This window comes from Channa argus, chromosome 17, assembly GCF_033026475.1.
Source record: "Channa argus isolate prfri chromosome 17, Channa argus male v1.0, whole genome shotgun sequence".
Taxonomy (NCBI): Eukaryota; Metazoa; Chordata; class Actinopteri; order Anabantiformes; family Channidae; genus Channa; species Channa argus.
Window position 1 is genome coordinate 5871519 of NC_090213.1, and position 27069 is coordinate 5898587.

The 27069-nt window shown below is 40.6% G+C and overlaps 1 protein-coding gene across 2 annotated transcripts in view; it reads left to right on the forward strand.

Moving 5' to 3' along the window:
* Positions 1–22394, forward strand: part of tbc1d32 (TBC1 domain family, member 32) — a 71207-nt gene extending 48813 nt beyond the window's left edge. Inside the window, exons 34-35 of one of the 2 annotated variants that reach the window (XM_067481960.1) lie at positions 776–964; positions 7771–22393. In XM_067481960.1, coding sequence (XP_067338061.1) covers positions 776–964; positions 7771–7890 — 309 coding nt within the window. In that variant the 3' untranslated portion in view covers positions 7891–22393. Of the gene's footprint in view, positions 1–775; positions 965–7770 lie in introns of both variants that reach the window. The other variant, XM_067481961.1, reaches the window with a different exon arrangement.
* Positions 22395–27069: the final 4675 nt, after the last annotated feature.

Sequence of the window (27069 nt, forward strand, 5' to 3'; positions counted from 1 at the left end):
CAGTCAACATTAAGCCACTGACATTTACCATGTGTGGGTACCATCTTTACATATTTGGTAAATTGTAGTGGGGCTTTTACACCTAGGAGATGTAATGTATTTAAACGCCTGTATTTACCTGCAATTGACTTACAATGAGTTTTTAATTAAAAGTTTACTCATAATAAAATCATACAAATTTACTTCCGAAACAGCAATTAGCTGAGCTGCAGATAAAATTATAATTTTGCCATCACAACTTTCAGACAAAAACAAAAAGCACAGGTTAATGACAGCATATGTGCTGCCAGATCAGCTTTATTTGCATCTAAAATGAATGGCGACAGAAGGTTATGAGCATCAAATGGTTGTCATATTCAAGTTCAGCCACAAAGTATCTAAATGAGCTGTAATTATGTACTTAAGATAAATGATAGTAAAGCACACAAAGTACTGATGAAACAAATATGGCTGTTGTACACTGGTACAATCTAATGCACTTTAATGCAGTGGAGTATACTGATGTTAAGAAGTTATCAGAAGCGTCATTGATCACTCACATTTATATTGAGTCATGAAAACGTTAAAGCAAAGTGGTAAGAAGAAATATTTGTTTCAAAAGACACAATACAAGTAAGTGGATAAAATATTTAAAAATAACCTTTGTCTAGGTGCACAGGAAGTTGCAGAGAAGTTCAGTCTTTTGATAAAAGCACTATATAAGCAGACCATTGAATTACTAAAATATTATAATATTAATATGGAATATTTTGATCTTTTTTTTTTTTTTTTGCAGATGTGCCTCCACTGGCTGACCCAGTGTTTCTGGAATTATCTGGACTGGAGAGAAATCTGCAGCTATGTTTGCACCTGTGTTGTGATGGGTCCTGACTACCAGGTTTACATGTGTGTTGCCATTTTTAAACACCTGCAGCCAGACATTCTGCAGCATACACAGTCCCAGGAGTTGCAGGTCTTCCTGAAGGTTAGTTGGATATAAAGGGGGGGAATCAAGAATAGAATTTGTTCACAAAACTTTCTTCTATGGTTTGTTTTGGTGCTGATTCTGAACATGAGCGGATAATCTGATTGCAATAGTTCCTGCTCAATGAATTGGATGAGCGCCAACTGAAGAGTGGCCCCAAAAATGTTCAAAGTATCTAAAGTCACAGCCTCTGAGTTAATTTCTTATTCCAAAAGCAACATTAGCTACTAGCATTGTGAATAAGACATGAAGCCTTCATCACTATTACTTATTAAGCATTTCAATCTATCTTGGCTGATGGCTCTGGTGTTAACATAACCATGAGCTGCCACTGACAGTTTTTGTGAATAAAAGATCAGTTAGGGAGGCTTTATCTGCGGCAGCTCTTTTAATGAGCTGTAGCATCAAATACAGCTGCAAGAGACAGCTATGAGTGCATGTGTGTGAGAGAAACTTCCACAATCCTCGTCCTGAGCTGAACTATTAAAAGTTTTAGACATGCTGGTTTGAGTCCAGCAGCCTTATCTCCTCTTTCTCTCTCTGTCTCTCTGTGGGAACAATGTGAAGAAAGTATTTTACTCAGACAGATGTGGTATCATAGGGTTTTTCAACATTGACACACACTTGCACCCTTCTGAACTTGTCCTTTCTCACTAGGGTGTATATCTATATTTCATCTGAATTTAAATTTTGAAAAAGCAAATGACTTGTTACATTCTCTCTGTGTCTGGCTGGAGCTTAACTGCAGAGGAGACAAAGAGATGTCTTATGTCTGACACTAACTCAAACGCTTCGATTTTATTGTACCACATTCGGAGAAATTATCCAAAACATTAGGACTTACAGCGGCAGAATTTGCAGTCCTATATTCAGAATGTTGAAATCTGTATGCTGTGACCCATTTTATGCATATCAATATTTGCAACTAGTGCCACAGTAGCAATTTGTTTGTTTACGGGACGGGACATCTTTTGTTGAGCATCAATAATGCGTTGTCCTACTCGACTAACGTTGGTATGTAGGTACTCACCACAAGCCTTGTTTCAGAGATGCTCCGACCCAGTTGTTTGGCCATTGTCAAAGATGGAGAGAGATTTGTTCCTGCTCTTTCTTTCAAACACCCACTGTAAGAACCAACTGTTCACACAGCATCTGGAAAAGTTGACGTGTGCTACTGTTAAATCATATCTACTTCATCTGTGAGTGGCCTTATTTTCGTTTTGGCACATCTGTGTGTATATTGCTGTGATATTGGAGGGTATCACTCTCTCTTTGGCAACAATCTTGCCAAAGAGGCTGGATGATCACTTTAAAAAGTGGTGGGGCAGCTGGAGAGAATTATTTAGGGGCAAGATAGGGCAGCAAGCACAGGAACAACCAGTTTGAGAGGGAACTGTTGGTCAGGGAACCAACCTGGTCAAGGGAACAGTCCTTTTTGGGATGGAACAGAAACCAGGCCTGGTGACACCATGCAGCATCCAGAACTTCCAGGTTCCACTAGCCCAAGCACCAGTCCATCCATCACAACAGAGAGTCAAATGGCCATTAGGAAGCAAGGAGAAGATGACACTGTTTGATCTTTTTACGTTAACAGCATATTGTTATTGTAGTTCTTCAAACCACTATCTCCAGATATATTGTTTTAGCAACATCTCTGGTTTGCAGTACAGTAATCTGTAGAAATTCATTAACCAAAGACTGATAACGTAAATTCACCTGCAGATTTTTGCAAAACATATTCATGTTAATTTCATCTTCTCTGCAAATCCAGTTTCATAGTGACCCTAGATACCTCCCACACCTACCAAATTAATAAATGCATTAATTGCCCGTTAATGAATTAAGTGCTAGGTGATCAAAGTTTGTGATAAAGTGGTAATCTGTTCCATATGAGAATGTTCAACATTGTCATAAAGTTTTGTTAAACTTCAGAAATCTACACGAGTCAGTCTTTAATTCTCCAGGAGAAAATAACCGACTCAAAATAAAATAGAAATACTCCTGAGTGATTTTCACTGCTTATCTCTGCTCTCCTCCACAGTTTTAACTGTGTCAGCAGCTATTTCTCAGTGCAATGAATTAATGTGTGAAGCAACTTTAGTTTAGTTGATTCTCCAGGATGGATCTAATTCTGCAAAATCCTGGCTAAATCTGGCTACAATCCAGTGGGAGACCTTTTATTCTCAGTGCAATTCTCATTCTGACATGGAGAAGATAAGTGTTACATCTGGCTGTGTACTCTCACACTAACAACATATCAATTTAAAAGCTTTAAAGCCATTTAGTTGATGTTGCTGAGAAAACACACACTTAAACTTCAATGTGTTCAACATTTTGATTGAACTGCAATCAACATCATTCATCCACACCTGTCTTTTGCTCAATAGCATTGATTCCTTTGAATCAATGGTTTGGATGTGCTGATCAAAGGGAATTTAAAACTGTTATACTAATTATTAAGCTAATGCAACCACAAGGGGGCACAAGCCAGTGTCGTCTCATGCCAGTTCCAAGTCTGGATAAATGCCAAGAGTTGTTTAAGGAAGGGCATCAGACATAAAACACGGGCCAAATTAAAAATGAGAATTGTGACCTCCACACTGAATCTGACTTACTGGATCGGTTGGAGCCCGATTAACAATGACAGCCACCGGTGCTGTTTATGCACAGGGTGTGGTTGGAAATTGGGCTACTGTTGGTCAAAGAAGGAGAAGAGGAAGGCGTGTTCGTAGGCAGAGAGAGAAGAGGAAAGCTAAGAATGTAGGACTGACAGTAGGGATTATGACAGGCAAGGCTAGAGAGTTGGTTGACATGATGCAGAGAAGGAAGGTGGACATACTGTGTGTCCAGGAGACCAGGTGGAAAGGTCTCGAAGCTTAGGATCAGGCTTCAAGTTGTTTTGCCATGGGTCAGATAGGAAGAGAAATGGAGTAGGGGGTAACCTCAAAGAGGAGTTTGTGAGGAACGTTCTAAAGGTGAAGAGTATCAGACAGGTTGATGAGTCTGAAGCTAGAAATTGAAGTTGTGAGTGGTTATGCCCCACAGGTAGGACGTGAGTTGGAAGAGAAGGAGAAATTCTGGAGTGAGTTAAATTAAGTGATGCAGAGCATCCCCAGATGTTGAAGAGGATGAAGACTGGAAAGGCAGTTGGTCCTGATGACATACCTGTGGAGGTATGGAAGTGTCTAGCAAAGGTGGCAGTAGAGTTTCTGACTAGTTTGTGTAACAAGATCTTGAAGAGTGAGAGGATGCTGAGGACTGGAGGAGAAGTGTACTGGTGCCCATTTTTAAGAACAAGGGAGATGTGCAGAGCTGTGACAACTACAGAGGAATAAAGCTGATGAGCCAGACAATGAAGTTGTGGGAAAGAGTAGTGGAAGCTCGGCTAAGGGCAGAGGTGAACATTTGTGAGCAGCAATATGGTTTCATGCCTAGAAAGAATCCAACAGATGCAGTATTTGCTTTGAGGATGTACAGAGAAGGTCATAGGGAGTTGCATTGTGTCTTCGTAGGTTTAGAGAAAGCGTATGACAGGGTGCAGAGAGAGGAGCTGTGGTATTGTATGAGGACGTCTGGAGTGGCAGAGAAGTATGTTAGAGTGGTGCAGGACATGTATGAGAGCTGTAAGACCGTGGTGAGGTGAGCTGTAGGTGTGACAGAGGAGTTCAAGGTGGAGGTGGGTCTGCATCAAGGATCAGCTCTGAGCCCCTTCTTGTTTGCTCTGGTGATGGACAGACTGACAGATGAGGTTAGACAAGAATCTCCATGGACTATGATGTTTGCAGATGACATTGTGATTTGTAGTGAGAGCAGAGAGCTGGTGGAGGAAAATCTAGAGAGGTGGAGGTCTGCTCTGGAAAACAGAGGAATGAAGCTTAGCCGCAGTAAGACAGAATACATGTGTGTGAATGAGAGGGACCCAAGTGGAACAGTGAGGCTACAGGGAGAAGAGGTGAAGAAGGTGCAGGACGTAAAGGGTCAATGGTTCAGAGCAACAGAGAGTGTGGCAAAGAGGTGAAGAGGTGAGTGCAGGCAGGTTGGAACAGGTAGAAAAAGTGTCAGGTGTGTTGTGTGATAAGAGTATCAGCAAGAATGAAAGGAAAGGTGTTCAATACGTTGGTGGGACCAGAGATGTTGTTCAGCTTAGAGACAGTGGCTCTGAAGAAAAGACAGGAGGCAGAGCTGGAGGTAGCAGAGCTTAAGACGTTGAGGTTCTCTTTAGGAGAGACGAGGATGGACAGGATCAGGAATGAGGACATCAGAGGGACAGATCATGTTAGATGTTTTGGAGATAAAGTCAGAGAGGACAGATTGAGGTGGTTTGGACATGTTCAGAGGAGAAACTGTGAATATGTCCGTAAAAGGATGCTGAGGTTGGAGCTGCCAGGCAGGAGGTCTAGAGGACGACCAAAGAGGAGATTTATGGATGTAGTGAGAGAGGACATGATGTTAGTTGGTGTCAAAGAAGAGGATGCAGAGGACAGCGTTAGATGGAGGCAGATGATTTGCTGTGGCGACCCCTGAAAGGGAACAGCCCAAAGGAAGAGAAGACCCTAATTATTAAGCTAACTGTACCTAGTTTTGGAACATCATAAAAGCCAGTGGTTCGAAGGCTGTTGTATTACTTAAGAAACAAATGTTTACACAAAACCTGTAATTTAATAAGACATTTTAAAAAGTTTACTGTCCAGTGTTACAGAAACTACACCCATGCCAGTCATCCATTCTCCTTCAATACTTGTTCGTCCTCCACCAATCATTACACCTGTTCTTCAAGTCAGAAGTGTCATTACACACTGCTTTTACTTTACAGTTGAAAATAAGGTCAATGAATAATGATTGAATGTCTCAAATGGAAATGAAAAGTTAATCAAAGTTATTTAAAATGAATCTTAAAAATAAACTTTGAATCAACATTTTACATATTGTCTTGAGTAATAGCACAGTAATGGAAATTGGCAATAACACCAAAACAGTGTTTTACTATAACATAAGATCTTTTTTCTTTTTTTTTACATTTAATCCACAGCTGGTTCTAGAAAACTGTGTAGGCTGAGTATGGTGTGTGAATTCTCTCACATTTGTTTAAATGCCATTTTCCATGGATCTGTGTGCTCTTATTGGAAAACAAAAAGACCACATTTATATGTGGGAGACTTTTCACTCTTATTAGAAGGGGAACTAAATTGTCAGGAAGTGTCTCCAACCTTATTAACTGTGTTCTCGCCACACTGTGTCCTCGACTGTGTTATTTACCTGAACAAATAAAGCCATAATTAGATTCTCCCAAAACCCATTCTGCAAATTGATGAAAGAATATTGGAGTGCTGACAAATTACAGAAGTCATTAAACTATGGTAGTTTTTAAGGCCTTGGCCTGGATAATGACAGAGGGTAAAATCACGAAGCTGCTCTGTGTGTATTGTTGTTCTGAATGCAGTGTGTCCACTGGGTGCAGCATTTCTCAGGCTGCTAATTGATGATGGAACTCGCAACATAATGCACAGCCGTCAGTTATTTGCTCTGCTGCAGTGTTTGCACAAGAGACTGGGTGTTGTCATGACAGATGCATATTGATGCTTAGGCAGCGGTTATGGCAGCCGAAATTAAAAACCTGACTGAACAAATCAGTCAAATGAAATGTGTTTTTTTCCCTCTGGTCTAATACTTGTTCCTATAACTGCTAAGATGTTGCAGTTTATAGTGATGTGAGATGACTTGTTGCTTGTTTACATGGATGGTGGAGATGATGTCGATGATACCTATGCAAACCTGTTTGTTCCCCTCTTCTGACATAAAGTCCTTCATTATTTGAATACTAAGAAAGGATGTTGTTTACATTGATGTGCTGTGCAGCGTTCAATCCCAGGATGTAATTTGATTTCCTGTGACTTTGAAAGAGATTGAATGTAAAGCATTTTAATGAAAGGGCTTTTTGAAATTACATATACTTCACTTCTTTACAAAGTGAAATCCAATAACCATGCAGTATTTCTAAGGACACTTACTTTAGATTCGTTCTACCTGTGATAACTATAGCTTTTTACCTAAACAACTAACAACTGCAACAGTTTTATCTAAAAATCAAAAAACTTTTGATTGCTCCATGGATAGATTTAGCGTGTTGCTTGTATAAAGTAGGAGAGGAGAGGGATCAAGACTGTGTCTCAAATCACTTCCCTGTTCACTCCTTCACTATACTACAGACACTAAATTTGGAGTCATTTCCTTGGAGGTAATTAAGATTTTGGACACTTAGTGATTTTGCATCATCACAGGACAGGTGTAGCACAACTTGAACACCACCCATGGCAGACAGTATGTATTGTTCATTTTATGGACTGATATTGAAAATACAAAGTGTCTGGTCTAAATTGAAAAGTGTGCAAGGGATCACAAAATGGATCGGATTACAGTTTTTCGTCACGGGCAAAAAGAACTCTTATGATTTAATAACTTTATGAACACAAAAATTAAGGAAGATGTCCATTGTTTAAATAAAATCTTAAAAAGTGGCTTAATTTCACTTGCTAAATTAAAGTGCAAGATAAGGCACAATATTTTCTTCCTTTGAAGTAGTGAATAAAACTAAAGAGAAACAACGGAACTGTCAGATCTATTCGACATTACTTTTAGGCTGTATTCACATTACATGTGGATGTGACCATATTTCCAACATTTTTGCACTCAAGTAATTCAGATCAATTTTTTCCCATAAATGTGTGGACAACAGATCTGGGACACTTTTGTATGTGTTATGGTTGGACTCTTGTTTAATTTGCACCGTTTTCCTTTTTCGCCCCAAGGAGGAGCCAATCCAGGGCTTTAAAGTCAGCAACTACCTGGAGTTCATGGAGGGACTGGAAAACAGCTACAGAAACATTGTTCTCACTGACATGACAAGTATCCGAAACCCTGTAATGTAAGAAGCCTGATCATCTGATCTCATCAATTGGACAATTTATAATCTGCCTTAATGTCACTGAAGTTTGGTTTGTGTCTGAATATCTTCTAGTAACAATGACCACTTTACCACACAAACAGCATTTCCTCACAGGCTTTCAGTGTGGACTGAGACTATTTGTACCACACAGGGGTGATCACAAGAGTTTGACAATAATATAGAGAACTGACGTTCACATATCAAGTTTGCTCTGATGAAATCTGACGATATTTGTCTTATGTTGTTGTAAATTACGTAAATGCTTTGTGATGATCATGACATTGTTTTTATACATCAAATTTTTATGGCTCTGTATTTTTTTTCCCCCCTAAAATGTAAACAACCACATTTAAAAAAAAAAAAAAATCTGTGTTCAACAAAGAAGTATTCAGGTACGGCTGGAAAATTCATTACCTCCTGTAACTGAATGCTTATTGCAACAGGAAACAGTATGTTTCACTTTGTATTATGAAAATGATGGTCCAGACAAATTCACAACCCTTTGAATGTTGCATCAGCTCCTCTATTGGACTTCAGAGTCTCGCCATCTCATAGCTATGATACACATCATTAATGCCAGGACACGCAACAATGCATCAAGCAACCGCTTGTGTTTGTGTACTCATGCAGGTCTTTATATGAAAGATGCATGAGGAAGGTTGTATCATCGTGATAAACCCTCATCAGTATCCACAGCCTTTCCTCTCCCCTGCTGCACTGCTGTCCTGTTGTCCCTCTACAGACACACTGAGTGAGGCCTGAATAATAAATGTGTTTGTCACATTCATCCATCTTCTCCTTCACATCTACTGCATTTACCAGGGGAATGTGCAGGGCACAACAGAGGTGGTGGCTAACAGTGAGGGCACCTGATCCAATGTTTATCTTATGAAATGCATCACTTCACGCAGAGCATTTCACCCCCAAGGGGGTTTAACATTTGGGTCACAATGTGTTAAAACTGCAATTGAATTTTGAAGCTGTGCTAATGAGTTGGCGGAGTTTGAACGGATGAGGAAAGAAAAAAAACATCTACACACATACACAGCTAACTGAGAAATGTTAGCAGACATTTGGAGCCATACTTTTGGATATGTGATGAATGAAGATCTCTCATGTTGACTCTTAGCACTGTTTTGGTCTTAAGGAAAACGTCAGTCTTTTAAGCTGCTACGTCTATGTCATCACAATTAAGTTTAGCTCGACTTTCCCACTGGTTTTAGTAATTGTATAGTAAAAGATAAGAGCATGTCTGTGTAGCATGTCTTGTTTAACCAGAACTTTGGAAAATTTTATGTCAAGCTGTTACCAGATGTCCTTGTTTGCACTGTTTCGGTGGAGAGACAAGAAGCGGAGTGTAACTGTATGCGTCAGTGGTGGGACTGAGCTGTGATACAGCTCATATTAGATGTGTCTGTCAGCGGTGAACAGTGTTCTCATCAGCTGAATCTATGTGGACGCTGCTTCGTGCAGAGTATAAGAGCAGGAGATTGATTTAGTGGTGAGAGGCAGTGGTGGGCTGTGATCTGTCAAAGCTGCAAAAGATCTAGAAGTTTTTTTTTACTTTGGGATACTGTGAGAACTTGACTCTGCTGTGAGAAATGGATGTTTCTAGCTGCTGGATGTACAGCACTTTGAGCTCGACACAACTCCTTTCATAATTCAGTAACAAAAGTGCACAAACATCTGTGGAGTGAGGGGACATCTGATCCCCCTTAAAACAACACATTTGTAATACTGCCTGACAGGCTGAGGGGACAACTAACCTTTTTTAAGAAAAGACAAGTTTGGCCTTTATTCTTTCTTTGAAGGAAAGACAAAAGTTATGAAAGCCACAGATAACTGCCAAGAAGGATTTAACAAAGACAGATGCTGTTTAGCCGTCATGCTTATTTTTTTAACCAGGCATCTACAGACTAACCAGAACGTTAAAGCTGAAATAATTCATCAAATTGTAGATAACTAAGAAAATTTAATTTTCTTACAGTTATCTACAAAGTCATATCTTTATGTGCATACTAGCCCTGGATTGTATCAAACATAACCTAAGAATTAATCTCTTATGCATCTTACATTTTGAAGTTATTGTTCACTGGCATCTCTGGTTTCTAAACATCACTAACTGTTATTTAAATCAATCGTTATCATAACTCTATTTGGTTTTTAATTGCTTCACCAGTGGGAAAACATTGGAGCATTTCTGACAGCTGTCATTCCAACAATGATCTGGATTTACATCTGGCTGACTAGGTCAGAATGCCTGAATTTGTTTCCGTCCGCGACATAAATGATGGTAAATTAATGTAACCGTAGCCGAAGGTCATTCTCAGTTTTCTTTCTGACTTGCTGGGTCAGTTTAGTGTAGTGTTGGTGCATTTTGTTCTAGAATGTTGGCAGGTTGTAGTTTTCTCTAATCAGAGATGTTACACCACGAGTGTGGATGGCTGTGTGCGCTAATAGCACTTCTCCTTGTTAAACATAAGTCTTTAACCCGATTTGCCACCTATGAAGTGCTTTTAAAAAGAAGAGGAAACCGTTGTTGTAGAGATTAGAGTTGTGGCGGTAGCTGTGGCACAATAACACAAATAGTTTTTAAAATTTGTCATCCGTTTCTGATGAAGCAATTGTGTCAAATCAAATTCAGCTGTTGTAATGATTTAAACAGTTAGTCATAAACTTTGATATAAACTCTGATATCTGCAGCAAGAAGTTTGGTTTAAGTTTTTTCCCCCCAAAACAAAATAGTCTTGTTTGTTTTGATCTATAAATGGTATCACACCATGTTCATCAGCTCTTCAGAAACAAAATAAAGCATGAACATGCCCTCAATCAGCTCTGTACCGTGTGTATTGATGTTTTGTGAGTGATCTTCAGAGCTGAGCTAAATTAGACTCTCCACTGACTTTTGATGAACTACACTCGCTGCTGTTTCCTAAGGGGCTCCTTGCTGTGCCTCGGAGAGTTAACAGAATAAAATCAGGTCCACTGGGACTGAAGTCTGGTGCCCAGTGAGGCATGAGGAGCTTAATGCTGGACTGTAATATTTCCATATAACTTAGTTCACTTGCAGAAACGGATGGGTTTAAGTCCAAGAGATCAAGACGACATAATTGTGGTACAGATGAGGGGGCACATAGAAGCAGTTTCCGTTCACATGAAATTTGGAACCGTGCAGATGGTATTGGAGAAGAAAAGAGAGCCTAACTAACACTTGCATGAATCCAGTGAGTTTCCCTAACTCCAACCCCTTAGCTTTAAGGTGAAATTGAAATTGTGTGTATATACCTATGTCATGTCCTCATTCTTGTATATCTTGCACTTTGATTTACCATCACTGTAGGGTTTTTTTTTTTACTTTTTAGCTGTATTATTCTCCTGTCCTCTCATATTCCTCATCTCTAACACTTTTTCAGCCCTCCATTCATCGCCTCAGGTGCTCCAGCCACTCCCACCGCTTCCATTTTCAAAACAAAACGTTGCAAAGACAACAGGAAGACAAAGTCTCTCCATTGCTGTTCAGATTGTTTGGCCATCAGCTGCTGTTTAGCTTGACCTGCCCATTTATTGCACAGAACCGACTTGTTAAATTTGACATAATGAGCTGTTTATTTCAATTAGCACTGAAAACCTCATTATCTGTGCAGAGCTGGCTCGACCTCAGAAGGGGATACAGTTTAGAGATGATGTCTATAATGGCAACCTTTTACAGTATAATGATCTGTTGTGCTGTTGATCTTGATTATGGACTTTTCAAACTGACAGAAAGCAATTTGAAGCAGATAATTGGTGGTAATTAGGCTGATTAGGTTATAACAAGGACACACCTTGCTCTGCTCAGAGCTTGAACATGTCTGCAAACCTTTTTTCCTTTATCAGCGCTGCGCTCTTATCTTCGTTGCCTTTTATCTCGCAGATGTTCATTTTTAACTCATTTGTAAGTGTCACTGATTCCTTGCTTATGCTGAACAGTTCCCCCCCCATTTAATCTTTAGCTCTAACGTTTCCTGCAGGAGTTTTCTTCATTCTTTGTTATCGGGCGTTTATCAATATTTTTTTATCTTCCATTGCTATAGCTCCACATTTCCAGCTTGTGCAATATTCTGTTTGCAGATTCTCTGCAGAAATCCAGTTTTAGTGGCCACAGATGTCATATTTTGATCCTTTTGTATTCATACGCCTCTGTACAGGAACAGCTCTGTGCTAAAGGGAGTTTTGCATTAGCATTTCCATTTGCTATGGTCAATATTTACCACAATGGAGTGTACTGTTCATTGTGTGCATATGAATCCGATGACTTTGGGGATTTGGAGCTCGGTCATACAAGGCTTATTGATAATTATGTGGAAAATGTATCTAATATGGATTCATCATAACTCTGAACTTCATTTTACTGCTTCTTTATAATGATGACACAAACTTGAACTATTTATCGATGCCAAAGATGCAGTGAGTGATAATAGAAGCTGTCCACCTCCTTTGGCCCTGTTTAGAGTGCATGCTACACACTTGCTCTGAGTGCCTCTGCCCGAACCTGGCTGCTATCAACTCTGCTGTCTGTCTGAGAGACAGCAGAGAAACACAGAGAATAATAATTCCCATTCACTCTCCTTATTGCATACACACAAAGCCCTGCACAGACTTAGCTTCAACTTCTTGCACATTCCTCGGATTTGTGGAGCAAAATCGAGAGATGGCTTCCTAATCCCCGTAAGTCAAATAATATCCAGGGTCTGCTGCTACATCAAGTTGCTTTCTCGTAATAAACAAGGCCCAGGATCATTGTGGAAATGACTTGGGCTTGAATAAGTCTTAAGTCTCTGCATTACCAAGAAAATTGGCTCTGGAAATTGACTTTGCCAAAGCCTTTAAAGCAATCACAGCACGAACATTACTTCCAAAACCAATGGTTTAATTTCATACCAATATGGTTTCAACCAAAACTTTAACACAGCAGTGGCCCGAGACTTATTCAGTGGACGATGGCACAGTATTATATACTGGGGCTTTCTTATAAGATTTTACTTAATTACTGTGTTATTTAATAGAATACCCAATTACACTGCTTCTCCTCCCAGCCTCATATCTGCTGACTATAAAACAGATCTCTGTGAGGAGAAGCTGATACAAATGCGTAATTTATATTTGATTTACCGCCGGATGCCCTTCCTGACGCAACCCTCTCCAATTTCTACTGGGCTTGGGAACGGGCTGTTCAGTGTCTTGGCCAGGGACACTTCCCTAATTGTGTTCATCCAATCTGATGAAATCAAAATGCTGATTTGGACTAAGGGTATAAACAAATGGCACATACGTTTACCTTTTACACCGCTTTGGAAATTCATAAACTCATTCATACTGTACAGTCAATGTCTTCTATAGTTTTAGAATCATAATAACCTACTTTATATTTAACAGGTGTGTTGCCACAATATGTAACTGCAAGGAAGTCATTTTTCTTGAAGGAGAAAAAAACAAATAAAATAAAATTTGCTAAAATGTGTCAGTGAACTTTGAGCACCTATAGGTTGAAAAGCGCTATATAAGTGCAGACTCTTTAGCATTCAAAAATCTCTTCTCTGTGACTGTGGCCCTTTCTCCTAGAAAGAATTGTCAATAAGCTGTTAATGGGCTAAAATGACAAACCACTTATCCCCATTGTTCCTCCCAGTAAACTACTACTCCTTCGTTAGTTGTTGAAGTAAAAGTTAAATTGAACCTGGCTAGAGACAGTATGAATGATATTTTAGTAGATTTAGATGCATATTAATGTGGAAATAATAGAACCCTGTTTAATATCATTTTTACAGTTGTTAAATTAGATGGAAATCTAGTGACTTTTGCTGCAGGTTACAGCTACTTTTATCAAAAATATTTTGCAACACTGCTCCATGTTGTGTAATTGGCGTTTCCTAAAATGAAAAAACAACTAGGATGCTTTAAAATAAAATTCAGATCATTAGATGTTAACTAGTGTTAGTCTAATATTACATTACAAGCTCTAGTCTTGGTAAAAAAAAAAAAACACTTTTTTTTTGTCAGTCCTGCATACTTTTAAACAAATGTCTGAGCCTGAATGTGTAAGTAATCTTCAGTTGTTGACAGCCTGGTCTTCCTAGCAACTAAACCTCCATTTTATAAATCTGCTGTTTCAATGATGCATGGAAGCTGCCCTTACACTGCCAAGCAGAACAGCTACACCAACTACTCAAATTCAAACAACTTAGTCTTTTTTTCAATGTCTTACTTAAATGATGTGACTGGGTACCCTGCCCATATTGTGTTCTCCTTATAATTCCATCGTAGAGAAACACTTTAGACACAGAAGTCGCATGTTACTTCTCACTTCACAGGCAGAAAGTAACCAACAACTATAAAGAGGGGATTCAACTTTAGCTTCAGATGCTCCAAGTTCTTCAATAGTTAGTCCCTAACTATTTTGTTTACCTGCCCGGCACCAAAGTGCAGAGTAGTGGGTTTCTCAGCATAACTGACGAGTGGATTGTGTGTTAAATAGTTAATATTCTGGTTCAAATTAGTCTTGCTTGGATAAGACTTTTTGCTGTTAAGGTAATGTGAAGAGTCTCTGAGGGGCAGAAAGATCCGACACAATTTCATCAAAATTACCTTGTATGCAACAAAACTGCCAACAGGATTACATATTTGTAGGGAAGGTTCTGCATGGATTATGGTCATGTGTTTTTTTAATAAGGGAAAGTACAAGATGAATCATAATATCAAACTGAGCAGCCAAGTTTCAGGTCACCATATTAATTCATTTGAACATACACACCTCTTAAATATTAATACAACATAGAAACCCATCAGAGCTTTACTGTACCTTCACATTTTAGTGGCCTATCAACCTACTGTCACAGGTATTATAACTAATCTCAGTTAATCCTCTTCACAGCTAAGCTGCCATTTAGAGGGTCAACGACCAGACACATTTAGTCAGGAAGCTCGTTGTTTTCACTGCTTGATTTGGTGCCTAACAAGATTTGCTTAAACACAAAATTCAACATGACATTTATCTTATAATATGAAAGAAATCAAACTGGAATTTGGAAAATTGGCTCAATGATCAATACAGGACTTAATGTACCTCGCTGCATGATAACGTGTCAATGTGGACTAAGAAGTAGCTTTATTGGAAGAACCGTGACCATTACAAGTTAATAGTGCACGCGCACATATATCTTCTTCTTTTCCTTTCGGCTGCTCCCTTTCAGGGGTCGCCACAGCGAATCATGTGCCTCCATCTAACTCTGTCCTCTGCATCCTCTTCACTCACACCAACTAACTTCATGTCCTCCCTCACTACATCCATAAATCTCCTCTTTGGTCTTCCTCTAGACCTCCTGCCTGGCAGCTCCAACCTCAGCATCCTTCTACCGATATATTCACAGTTTCTCCTCTGAACATGTCCAAACCACCTCAATCTGGCCTCTTTGATTTTATCTCCAAAACATCTAACATGAGCTGTCCCTCTGATGTCCTCATTCCTGATCCTGTCCATCCTCGTCACTCCCAAAGAGAACCTCAACGTCTTAAGCTCTGCTACCTCCAGCTCTGCCTCCTGTCTTTTCTTCAGTGCCACTGTCTCTAAGCTGAACAACATCTCTGGTCCCACCAACGTATTGAACACCTTTCCTTTCATTCTCGCTGATACTCTTTTATCACACAACACACGACACTTTTCTCCACCCGTTCCAACCTGCCTGCACTCGCCTCTTCACCTCTTTTCCACACTCACCGTTGCTCTGAACCGTTGACCCTAAGTACTTAAAGTCCTGCACCTTCTTCACCTCTGCTCCCTGTAACCTCACTGTTCCACCTGGGTCCCTCTCATTGACACATGTATTCTGTCTTGCTGCGGCTAAGCTTCATTCCTCTGTTTTCCAGAGCAGACCTCCACCTCTCTAGATTTTCCTCCACCTGCTCCCTGCTCTCACTACAAATAACAATGTCATCTGCAAACATCATAGTCCAGGGAGATTCTTGTCTAACCTCATCTGTCAGTCTGTCCATCACCAGAGCAAACAAGAAGGGGCTCAAAGCCGATCCTTGATGCAGACCCACCTCCACCTTGAACTCCTCTGTCACACCTACAGCTCACCTCACCACTGTCTTACAGCTCTCATACATGTCCTGCACCACTCTAACATACTTCTCTGCCACTCCAGACGTCCTCATACAATACCACAGCTCCTCTCTCGGCACTCTGTCATACGCTTTTTCTAAATCTACAAAGACACAATGCAACTCCCTATGACCCTCTCTGTACTTCTCCATCAGCGTCCTCAAAGCAAATACTGCATCTGTTGTACTCTTTCTAGGCATGAAACCATATTGCTGCTCACAAATACTCACCTCTGCCCTTAGCCGAGCTTCCACTACTCTTTCCCACAACTTCATTGTGTGACTCATCAGCTTTATTCCTCTGTAGTTGCCACAGCTCTGCACATCTCCCTTGTTCTTAAAAATTGGTACCAGTACACTTCTCCTCCAGTCCTCAGCATCCTCTCACTCTCCAAGATCTCGTTAAACAAACTAGTCAAAAACTCTACTGCCACCTCTCCTAGACACTTCCATACCTCCACAGGTTTGTCATCAGGACCAACTGCCTTTCCGCTCTTCATCCTCTTCAATGTCCTCCTCACTTCACTCTTACTAATCTTTGCTACTTCCTGCTCCACACCAGTCACCTCTTCTACTCTTCGTTCCCTTTCATTTTCCTCGTTCATCAACTCTTCAAAGTACTCCTTCCATCTTCCCATCACACTCCTGGCACCTGTCAATACATTTCCATCCTTATCTTTAATCACCCTAACCTGCTGCACATCCTTTCCATATCTATCTCTTTGTCTGGCCAACCTATACAAATCCACCTCTCCCTCTTTAGTGTCCAACCTAACATACAAGTCCTCATATGCTCTTTGTTTGGCCTTTGCCACCTCTATCTTCACCTTACGCTGTATCTCCCTGTACTCCTGTCTACTCTCTTCAGTCCTCTCAGTGTCCCACTTCTTCTTAGCTAACCTCTTTCTCTGTATACACTCCTGAACTTCCTCGTTCCACCACCAAGTCTCCTTGTCCGCTTTCCTCTTTCCAGATGACACACCGAGTACCCTCCTACCTGTCTCCCTGATCAAATTAGCTGTAGTAGTCCAGTCATCTGGAAGCACCTCCAAACCACCCAGAGTCTGTCTCAGCTCCTCCCTGAAAACTAAACGACATTCTTCCTTTTTCAACTTCCACCACTTCGTCCTCTGCTCTGCCTTTGTCCTCCTTATCTTCCTCACCACCAGCATCATTTTACACACCACCATCCTGTGTTGTCTGGCTACACTCACCCCAACCAATGCTTTACAGTCACTGATCTCTTTCAGATTACAACGTCTACACAAGATGTAGTCTACCTGAGTGCTACTCCCTCCGCTCTTGTACGTCACCCTATGTTCCTGCCTCTTCTGAAAGAAAGTGTTTACTACAGCCATTTCCATCCTCTTTGCAAAGTCAACCACCATCTGACCTTCTGCGTTCCTGTCCTGAACACCAAACCTGCCCATAACAGTCTCATCACCTCTGTTCCCTTCACCTACATGCCCATTGAAATCTGCACCAATGACAACTCTCTCACCTCTGGGGATGCTCTGCATCACTACATCTAACTCACTCCAGAATTTCTCCTTCTCTTCTAACTCACATCCTACCTGTGGGGCATAACCACTCACAACATTGAACATCACCCCTTCAACTTCCAGCTTCAGACTCATCAACCTGTCTGATACTCTTTTCACCTCTAGAACATTCCTCACAAAATCCTCTTTCAATATAACTCCTACTCCATTTCTCTTCCTATCTGACCCATGGTAAAACAACGTAAACCCTGCTCCTAAGCTTGGACACACAGTATGTCCACCTTCCTTCTCTGCATCATGTCGATCAACTCCCTAGCCTTCCCTGTCATAGTACCAACATTCAAAGTCCCTACTGTCAGTCCTACATTCTTAGCTTTCCTCTTCTCTCTCTGCCTACGAACACACCTTCCTCCTCTTCTTCTTCGTCTTCGACCAACAGTAGTCCAATTTCCACCGGTACCCTGTAGGTCAACAGCACCGGTGGCGGTCGTTGTTAACCCGGGCCCCGACCGATCCGGTATGGAAGTCTTTGTCACGATTCGCATGTTTGATTTGGCATGTGTTTTACGTCGGATGCCCTTCCTGCCACAACCCTCTGCATTTATCCAGACTTGGGACTGGCACAAGAAGACACTGGCTTGTGCCCCCTTGCGGTTGCATTGGACGCGCACATATATACACACACACACAAAAAAAAGAATTTGTCCTTTGAAGTGTCCCATTAATTCTATGAGGGGGAGAAACAGCCATTTTTCACACAACTATTCACAATGCATGTGATGATCATTTCTTTTCTTTGAAACCACAGGAAGTAAAAATCAAATGTTACCCATTAGTGACATGACTGAACTGCAGCACATTGGAAAAGAAAACATCTTCTATCAAAATCCCATTAACAGTTATTCAATCTGAGTTGGATAAAACACCTTGCTGACTGGTTTCAATGTGATTTTTTTAATATAAAATGCATCTCAAAATAACTTGTAGGCTGAGAATAAAATATTGCATATCCAGGTAGTATATAAGAGTCTAGTTTATAACTGTTTAGTCAAGGTGAGTATTTCCATTCATACAGGACATTTTTTTGCAGTTAAAGTTTACAGACCAGGCCAGGGTGGATGGACTGGTGTCAACATTTGCAACGAGACAATATTTAATTTACTAAAAATATTGGTTGCAATTTTGAGCATTCTTACTTCAGACAATGGTATGTGTGTTTATAACACACAACCTTCCTTAACCTTGTTGTTTTTGTGCTACAAACTAACCATAAACCTTTTTTTAGTGGCAACACCAAAAAAAAAAAAAAAACCCACAGGTGCACGTACTGTAATATTGCATGAAAATGACCTACTGACACATCTATAGTGCTGTTACCACAGACAATGGTCACTGAACAGCATGTTAAGCCAAGCAGATGAGCACAATGCAATGCTGAGTATTAGTATAGTGCAGGTAAACTGGTCATACATCAACACACTGGACAAATATTTCTAGCAATCCATACAAGGTTGTGAAGATATTGCAATGAAAATGACACACACACACACACACACACACACACACACACACACACACACACACACACACACACCACTCTCATTAGCCACTTTAGCGTGTTCAATTTATCTCTCTCTCTAGATAAATATAAATACATCTTTAAAAAATGTGATACTATGTCACTACTCCTGAGCACTACCTGCATAGTGTAATGTAGTGTTTGCTCATTGGTCCATTGCACTTCTGCGCTAGTGGCCAATGAAACACATCACACAACACTCAACAAGACATCCCTGTGGGGATGTGAACTGGAGAAGGTACTTGGTGTAACAAAAGCTGGACATAGACCTGTCACAGGAATAACTTTGCCCACTTATTAAACAATATTTAAACACAAGTTAAAGTTTTTGCTGACCTTGATATTATTTTTGCTGAGCATCTTAAGTCTAATGTTGTCTTTCAGCAAGTTAATCAATCAGCTTATTGAATATGTATTTGTGCCTTAAACTCAGGATGGTAGTTGTAGTGGACATTTCCTCTCTTCCTTTTGTAACTAGAATGTAAGTGGATCATTTCCCTTTCTGTAGAGGGTTCACATTAAAGAAAGTATCTGCTGCATCTTGCAGGTGAGGTGCATTCACACTATACTAAAAACAGTCAGTCATAGGTTTTTTTGTCTGAAAGTGGCTCCCACCAGCCAAAGTGGCTACAAAGCAACAAAATTACTGTCAAGCCCTGATCACAGGGCAGCCAATGTTACTGTCACTTAGGCTTACAGGCTAAACCTAAAAGAATGTGCAACCTATGCGTAAATGTGGCACTGAATACAATTTGAATTATTTTGTAGCACAGGATGTCCTGCAACATATCAAGTGGGTGAATATTTTCCAGCAGTTGCAGTGTTTCGAGACATGTGACATGTCTGGAGACAAAGTTGTGATCATCCCTGACATTCCCCTGGTGGCCTGCCAGCCTTCATGTTTCAGCCCAGTGGAGGAGGGAAATGAAAAGGTAGAGCGGTAAGAAGACACACAAAGCAGCAGCTCCCACCAACTGATCACACACACACACACACACTCTCAAACTGAGGCTCCATTCAAATGGTTGAGGTTTTATGTGAGTGACGTTTACCACTAAAACAAAGAGTAAGAGACAGTGTTGAAATAAGTTTTGAGATTCTTTCCGGACTTTCCCAACACTGCTGGTCTGAGAACAGAAGAGCCATTTTTGTTTATAGGCTGCAACAACTTTACAGCTGATTCTGATAATTTCTGAGACTAAACAAAATGCAGAGCAGATCCAAATGCAATTACCGTTTGACTCCAGCTCCATTAATTATACCTCAAAAAGGAACACCATGCATTACAAGTAGGGTTTCTGTTTGGAATAACTCTGAACAATGTATAATATCCAGAAATGGTTCCGTCTATGTTACACCATGGTTTAACATTACACAAGTAAAACATTTAAGAGCAAAATGACCAGAATGTCTGATTTTTTTTTTTTCACTCAGGGCTCCTACAATAAATTCAATTATTCTTTTCTGTAGTACATTTCAAGCTACAGTATTTAACCTTTTAAAATATGTTGCCTGTATGTTGTAAAAACTCATGAGCTGTTAGTGAGAAGAATCTACAAGCCAGTAATGGAAATAATCATACGTCAAAGTCCAGGGTCCTGGCTACTGGTGGAGTCTTTTGTCCAGCGTTTATTGCCACAAAAGGCCACCGATATCAACAGACGTGTGTGGGACGGCCTTATCCATGACCACTGACTGGGTGAACAATCTCAGTGAAGTACCAGGTCATCCAGCTGTTCACACCTCTCTGACAACTAATCTATACAAGGTGGGTTTTTGTGTGCATTCATGGCTTTTTATCTACACAAGCACGTGTGCTGATTTTGTCACTTGCATTTGGAACCTGGAACCCCGGAGTTGTCATGGGAAGTGTGTGGAGTGCAGCTGATAAACATGTTGGAGTGTGTGTGTGTGTGTTTCTGCAGAGGCTGATATGTCAGCCCAGCTCTGTTCACACGTCACCTGGTTTGTCATTCTGCAGTGAGAAAGAGGAGACGCGCCATCAGTTGAGCACCGACTGTGCTACAATAGCAACAGGAATAAACTGACAGTGACAGAGGAATGGTGGGAAATTGATGGATGGAGGTAGCTTTGAATTAAAAATTAAAAAAACACGGTGCGATATCAGAGCCATTCTCTTTGTTTTCATTATCTTAGGCTTTCATTATGTGTGAACAGTCTTCTCTATCTGCATTGACTCACTATTTAGAATATTTCACTTATCAAAAACACCACAGTGATTAATGCCCTTCATTAAATCACTGCTTTATTACTATCACTCTTTTTATTTCCACATGATACTAATAGCTCCCTTTTGGGTTGCATAATAAATAAGTTTTCTGCTTTGAGTAGCTCCATAACACATTCATTCTGGGGGGAAAAAAAGTGCACCTGAAATTGCCCCTGTGGATACTAATGTTACCTGTATAATAACCCACGAATAAGCGGCTATGGGGTATTTTGCTGTATGGGAAGTGTTAGTTTTAACAGAAGAGCATGACCAGGACTCTGTCTGGCTACACTCTCCCCTACCCATACTTTGCAGTCACCGATCTTTCTCAGATGTCCACACAACATTTCATTATGCGTATGTATAGGTCCCCCTGTGTGCTTCTACCTCCACTCTTATATGTCACATTATGTTCCTGCCTCTTCTGGAAGAAAGTGTTCACTACAGCCATTTCCATCCTCTCTGCAAAGTCTCCACCATCTGTCCTTCTGCATTCTTGTCCTGAAGACCAAAACTGCCCATCACATTCTCATCACCTCTGTTCCCTTCACCTACATGTCCATTGGAATTTGCACCAATCACCACTCTCTCACCTCTGGGGATGCTCTGAATCACTTCATTTAACTCACTCCAGCATTTCTCCTTCCATTCTAACTCACTACCTCCTACCTGTGGGGCATAACCTCTAACAACATTGAACATCGTGCCTTGAATTACCTGTCTGATACTCTTTTCACCTCTAGAACATTCCTCACAAACTCGTCTTTCAGGATAACTCCTACTCCATTTCCTCTTCTCTTTCTGTCTCTAAACACGCCGTCCTTCTCTCCTTCTTCGACCAACAGTAGCCCAATTTACACCGGCACTCTGTAGGTCAACAGTTATCGGTGGCGGTTGTTGTTAACACAGGTCCCAACCAATCCGATATGGAAGTCAAGATTTGCATGTTTAATTTGGCCTGTGTTTCATGTCGCATGCCCTTCCTGACACAACCCTCTGCATTTATCCAAACGTGGGACTGGCACAAGAAGACACCCCTTGTGATTGCATTACCTGAATACTAGTGAGTGCGCCATCAAAATGATTGTGAAGCGGTTTTTAGGCCAAAATGTTAAAGTACTTTTACCCAAAGCACAATGTTTCACTTAAACAAATGTTTTTTTTTTTTTTTTTTAATTCCTATTGTGACAAACTAGTCATGAACTACCATTAGTGGAACAGTAAAGGTCCAGTCTGCCTGATGCTGGTGCTCCTCTGTGGGTTGAATAGCAACAAAGTATTTGGTTACTTAGGTTGCAGGACTGTTACGAAAGAAGAAGTTGCATAGCTCATCTGCACATACCCCTTCCTGCCACCAGGAACTAATGCAATCTATTTATATTTATACAGTTTAAATTTTTAGTTGCAGTAGTAACTTAATACAAGTCAGTTTAAGCAAATTTCTTTTATGATTTTATGCAGTCTTACTTTGCCCAATGGCTTTGTTTGCGTGGTATTAATGTGGACTTAACGTGGCCGGTTAACCGCAGCACATTTCGTGTCCAGTTGCACAATTAAATCCCCCTCAAATCTCAGCGCTGATTACACTGACATTTACATACACTGCTATTTAAACACTCCACTAATGGAAGGATTTACATTTAGCTAAGATCACAAATATGTGTACTAAGCTGAAGCCTTCAGATAAGTGAAGGTCCTGTACTCTATCTAAACACAAAACTGGCACATTTGATTGAACTGACCATGTTTCCAGCTGACACGCATTTTCCTCAGGTCTCTGCTTTGTTTAAATGCTCATGGTTGGCAGTTTAGACAGAATAAGAGGCCATTTTCCCCACACAGATGCTTTACATGAGTCTGCAGATAAACATCTTTTTTGTAACCTAGAAAGCTTAAAGTCACAGACTCCAGACTGTAAAAGAAATACAACTTTCTAAATTTAAATTACTACACAATCAATGGATCTGTTCAGCTCCCAAAGCAAGTGTACATCAAAAGGACCAGAGCCCTTGGACTTTCTTGGAAGGTTGAAGTGGACTCTGCATAGTTAAAGTTAAGTAACCTTCTCAACACCAGTAGTTGACGGCACACAAGTCTGTTCAAATTGCCCCTGCTATAACACTGCAAATGCACTTGTGCATAATTTACAGCAGAGGGGTGTAAATAATTCAATTCTAAGGATAATTGCAAACCAGAGTGATTTGTTGCAGGGTGAGCGAGGCAGAATGTGAACAGGCTGACCATCAGTATCAGTCAGTGCAGAGAAAATCAGTAAAACTACTGTCTCTGTTTTATACAGTTTTTCCTCCATTAGTAGTAATATGTTGAATACGTGGTTAATGATTAAACAGTAACTGCACCCAGTGTAACAATCCTGCTTGTGCTGTTACCCAACTACATCCTACTTTACTTCTTCCAAAGCCTGTGGAAAAACCAGTGCAGCTCTGCAGTGCTGCACTGTATAACCAACCCACAGAGGCTACCATCCCTCGATTTTATAAACCTTAAAGCAAGCTTCAGCCCACAGTTAAGCTGTCAAGCCTGCAACCTCAGAGTTTTTCTTCAGTTTACCCTCCATATGCATCACTTTCAACAATATCAGAGAGCTTGTTTTTAACAAAAGCTCTTAAAATGCACTTTACGCTACCCAACAGCAGACACACACTGTTGGTGACTAGTTGGTGAACATAGTGGAGCAGCTAAAGAGACATATTTCCCTCAGGAGTTGGTTAAGGAGTTGGAAAGGAGCATAAATAAAAGACTCAAACACAACTCCAAATCAATAATGTTGCTCCAAAAACAAATCTCTCTTTTTAGTATTATTCTGGGAAAACAAAACTATGACTCATATCTGTGCTGATATTAATGTTTTAAAGCTCTACTCACTGTTCCACCAATTTCCAGTCTGAGCCACAGGGTGATCTCAGGCCCTACACGGATCCCTGAACTCAAATCCAAACATTCCTGTGTAAACTACTGCATGTGCCTGGAAACCTACAACAGCCAGCTTGTTCCGGGCTTCCAAAAACTGTCCAACCTTGGCTGCCAGCTCAGCGTATCTAAGCTCCTTCCCATATACACAACACCTCTCCACAGCACAGAGGTCTGCAGTCCACAAAGTACTGGGAGACGAGAGGGAGCCCAGTATCTCTGCAGGACTGTTCAACTTGTTTTTGACATTTAGAATGCATGAATGGAAAAGAACCACCTGTTATCAGAAGAATGGATACAGGAAGTAAAGTTTGGACTATAGAAGCAAGGAAGCTACTAGATTAACTAGTTTGTCAGATGTCTTGACAATATACAGTATATAGATTGTTTCACTTTAAATAAATGCGAATCAACTCCAAATATCTATTATTTGTTATTCCATAAGATTTTTGAAGAAGAAGAACCATATAAATTAATATTATTAATGTAACTTATTACTGTCCTGGAAAAAAAAAGTCAATCCCTGTTTTCACTCATTGCCGAACTATAACAGGCAAATGGTTAGAAACCATGTGCCTGGGATCATGGAGGGATTATAAGGAATGGACCCCTGAGCACAGATGGCTACGGCTTCCCACCTTCTCTATTGGAAGTTTTATGTATATTCTTGGTAATTTAATTTCTGTTAATAGTCCTGTCCATTTGTGGTTATTGTTATATTGATCTCTTTGTGGTCACCTTGTGTCCTTTAACAGAGCTCTTTTAAATAAGAAATCTGAACAGAAACTGGCCATTTAGGGGTCTGTTCAATCCATCCATGCCTGGGATAAATGCAGCTACAGGTTACAGGCTGTTGTAAGGTGACACTGAGAAATAACAAGCGCCCCCATCTGCATATTTCCTTTGTCACTTTAACGTTCAGGTAACAGATCCCTGCAGCAGATACTAAAACGTCGGTACCAACCGCAAACAAGGTTGGCTGAAGGGGCTCATTATTTGATGATGATGCTAAAGGAAAAAAAAAAAAAAAAACTTGAACAACAAAACTAACCCACACTGAGCTAAAACAGAAATCGACCAACTTGACCATGATGTCACACTAAAGGATGGATGGTGTAAAATACAACAGACTAAGGGATGACGTGATTATCAGACCACCTGCGTACTAGTCTGACACTGGAAGAAACCATACTGTATATGCAGAGTCATATTTTGTGGCTATATTTGTTTACAGCGTCCTTATAAAGGGGAGGGAGCAAAGTAAACAGAGGAGGAGTGGGTTCCCTCCTGGCTTCAGTTGAAAGTGTCCTTGGACAAGACACTGAAACAGCAGTGGCAGTGATGTCAGCAACAATTTTAGAACCAAATGACACTTTGACGCTGGTTGTTCACTTGAATAAATTAAATACTGACTAAAGGACACAGTCATTTATTGTTGACCTGATTTTTTTAAGAATCATTTAATAATAAAGTACAGTAAAAGGTGACAACAGTAAAGCCTTAATGTTTCTAATCATTTATCTACAGTACACCACATTTTTAAACACACCTCACGTCTATGGGTCAGAATGTTATAGTTTATATTCTTTAGCTTCTTCCTGTTCATTTTCAACAAGTAAAGGAAATCATGGTTTGCAGCTGCAACATTTCTTAGCCTTCAGTGTGCAGCTTCCAAAGCGCCTTTTCCAAAAGCAATTATAACTAACATTACGTTTTCTCCATTTCACTTGCTGTTCACTTGAAAGGCAGTGTATGAAAAACATAACAAGTTCAAGGCTTCCTTTTTAGTAGAGATATTCTCCGTAACTGATGTTATCGTGGAGAGGTGCTGTCAAAGCTTCTTATGACACAGACTCTCAGAACAGCACAGGCAGAAGTCAGTATGTGACAAAGTCTCACACTCACTGTCAGTAATTCGTGAAATGCATCAGTGTCGGTGAAAAAGCTGCCATAGTCCACACATGCCCCTCTCTCTGTCTCACAAACACACACCTGTATACAGAGAAATCAGCCCTAACATTATATCCACCTGCTGTACATTGTGAGGGTCCTTCTCTGCGACCAAATAGCCCAGTGGACCACTTCTGAAATGCTTCAAGCCCCTCAGTTGTGAGGTGGAGCCTCCATGGATCAGGATCTCATAATGCCTGTAGTCTTTGTGTCATCTCTTCTCATCCACATGTTAAATATAAAGGCCAATCAGGCCAGACCACCTTCTTCCATTGCTCTATGGTCCAGACACTCTTGTGCACATTGAGTGGTGGACAGGGTAAGTGGCCACAAAGGCCCATATGCAGAAACCTGTGATGCGTTTTGTCAGTCTGAGCCAGCATTACATTTGTCAACAACTTGCTCCACAGTAGCTTGTCTGTGGGACTGAATTACACTTTATGTGTCATTGAGCCTTAGGTGCTCACGACTGTCACCAATTCAGTTTGTCCTTCCGTGGACCACGTTTGCTAGGTACTGTCCACTGCATACTAGGAACAACCCAAAATACCTGTTTGAGATATGCTGACTGACCATTTGTCTGCCCATCAGACGCTAGCTCAGGTTCAAGGTGCTGAGACCCTTATGTTTGCCCAACACAGCCACTTCAAGATACCATATAGCCCACCTGTGTAGAGACAAACACCAGTGAAAGACTTTCCCCCATACCCAAAGCCATTAATGCACAGCTGAGCCCTTCGAATGTTGGATGTGACAGTGAGCTAGAAATCTCTCTGTTACACACACACACACACACACACACACACACACACACACACACACAGGCTAAAG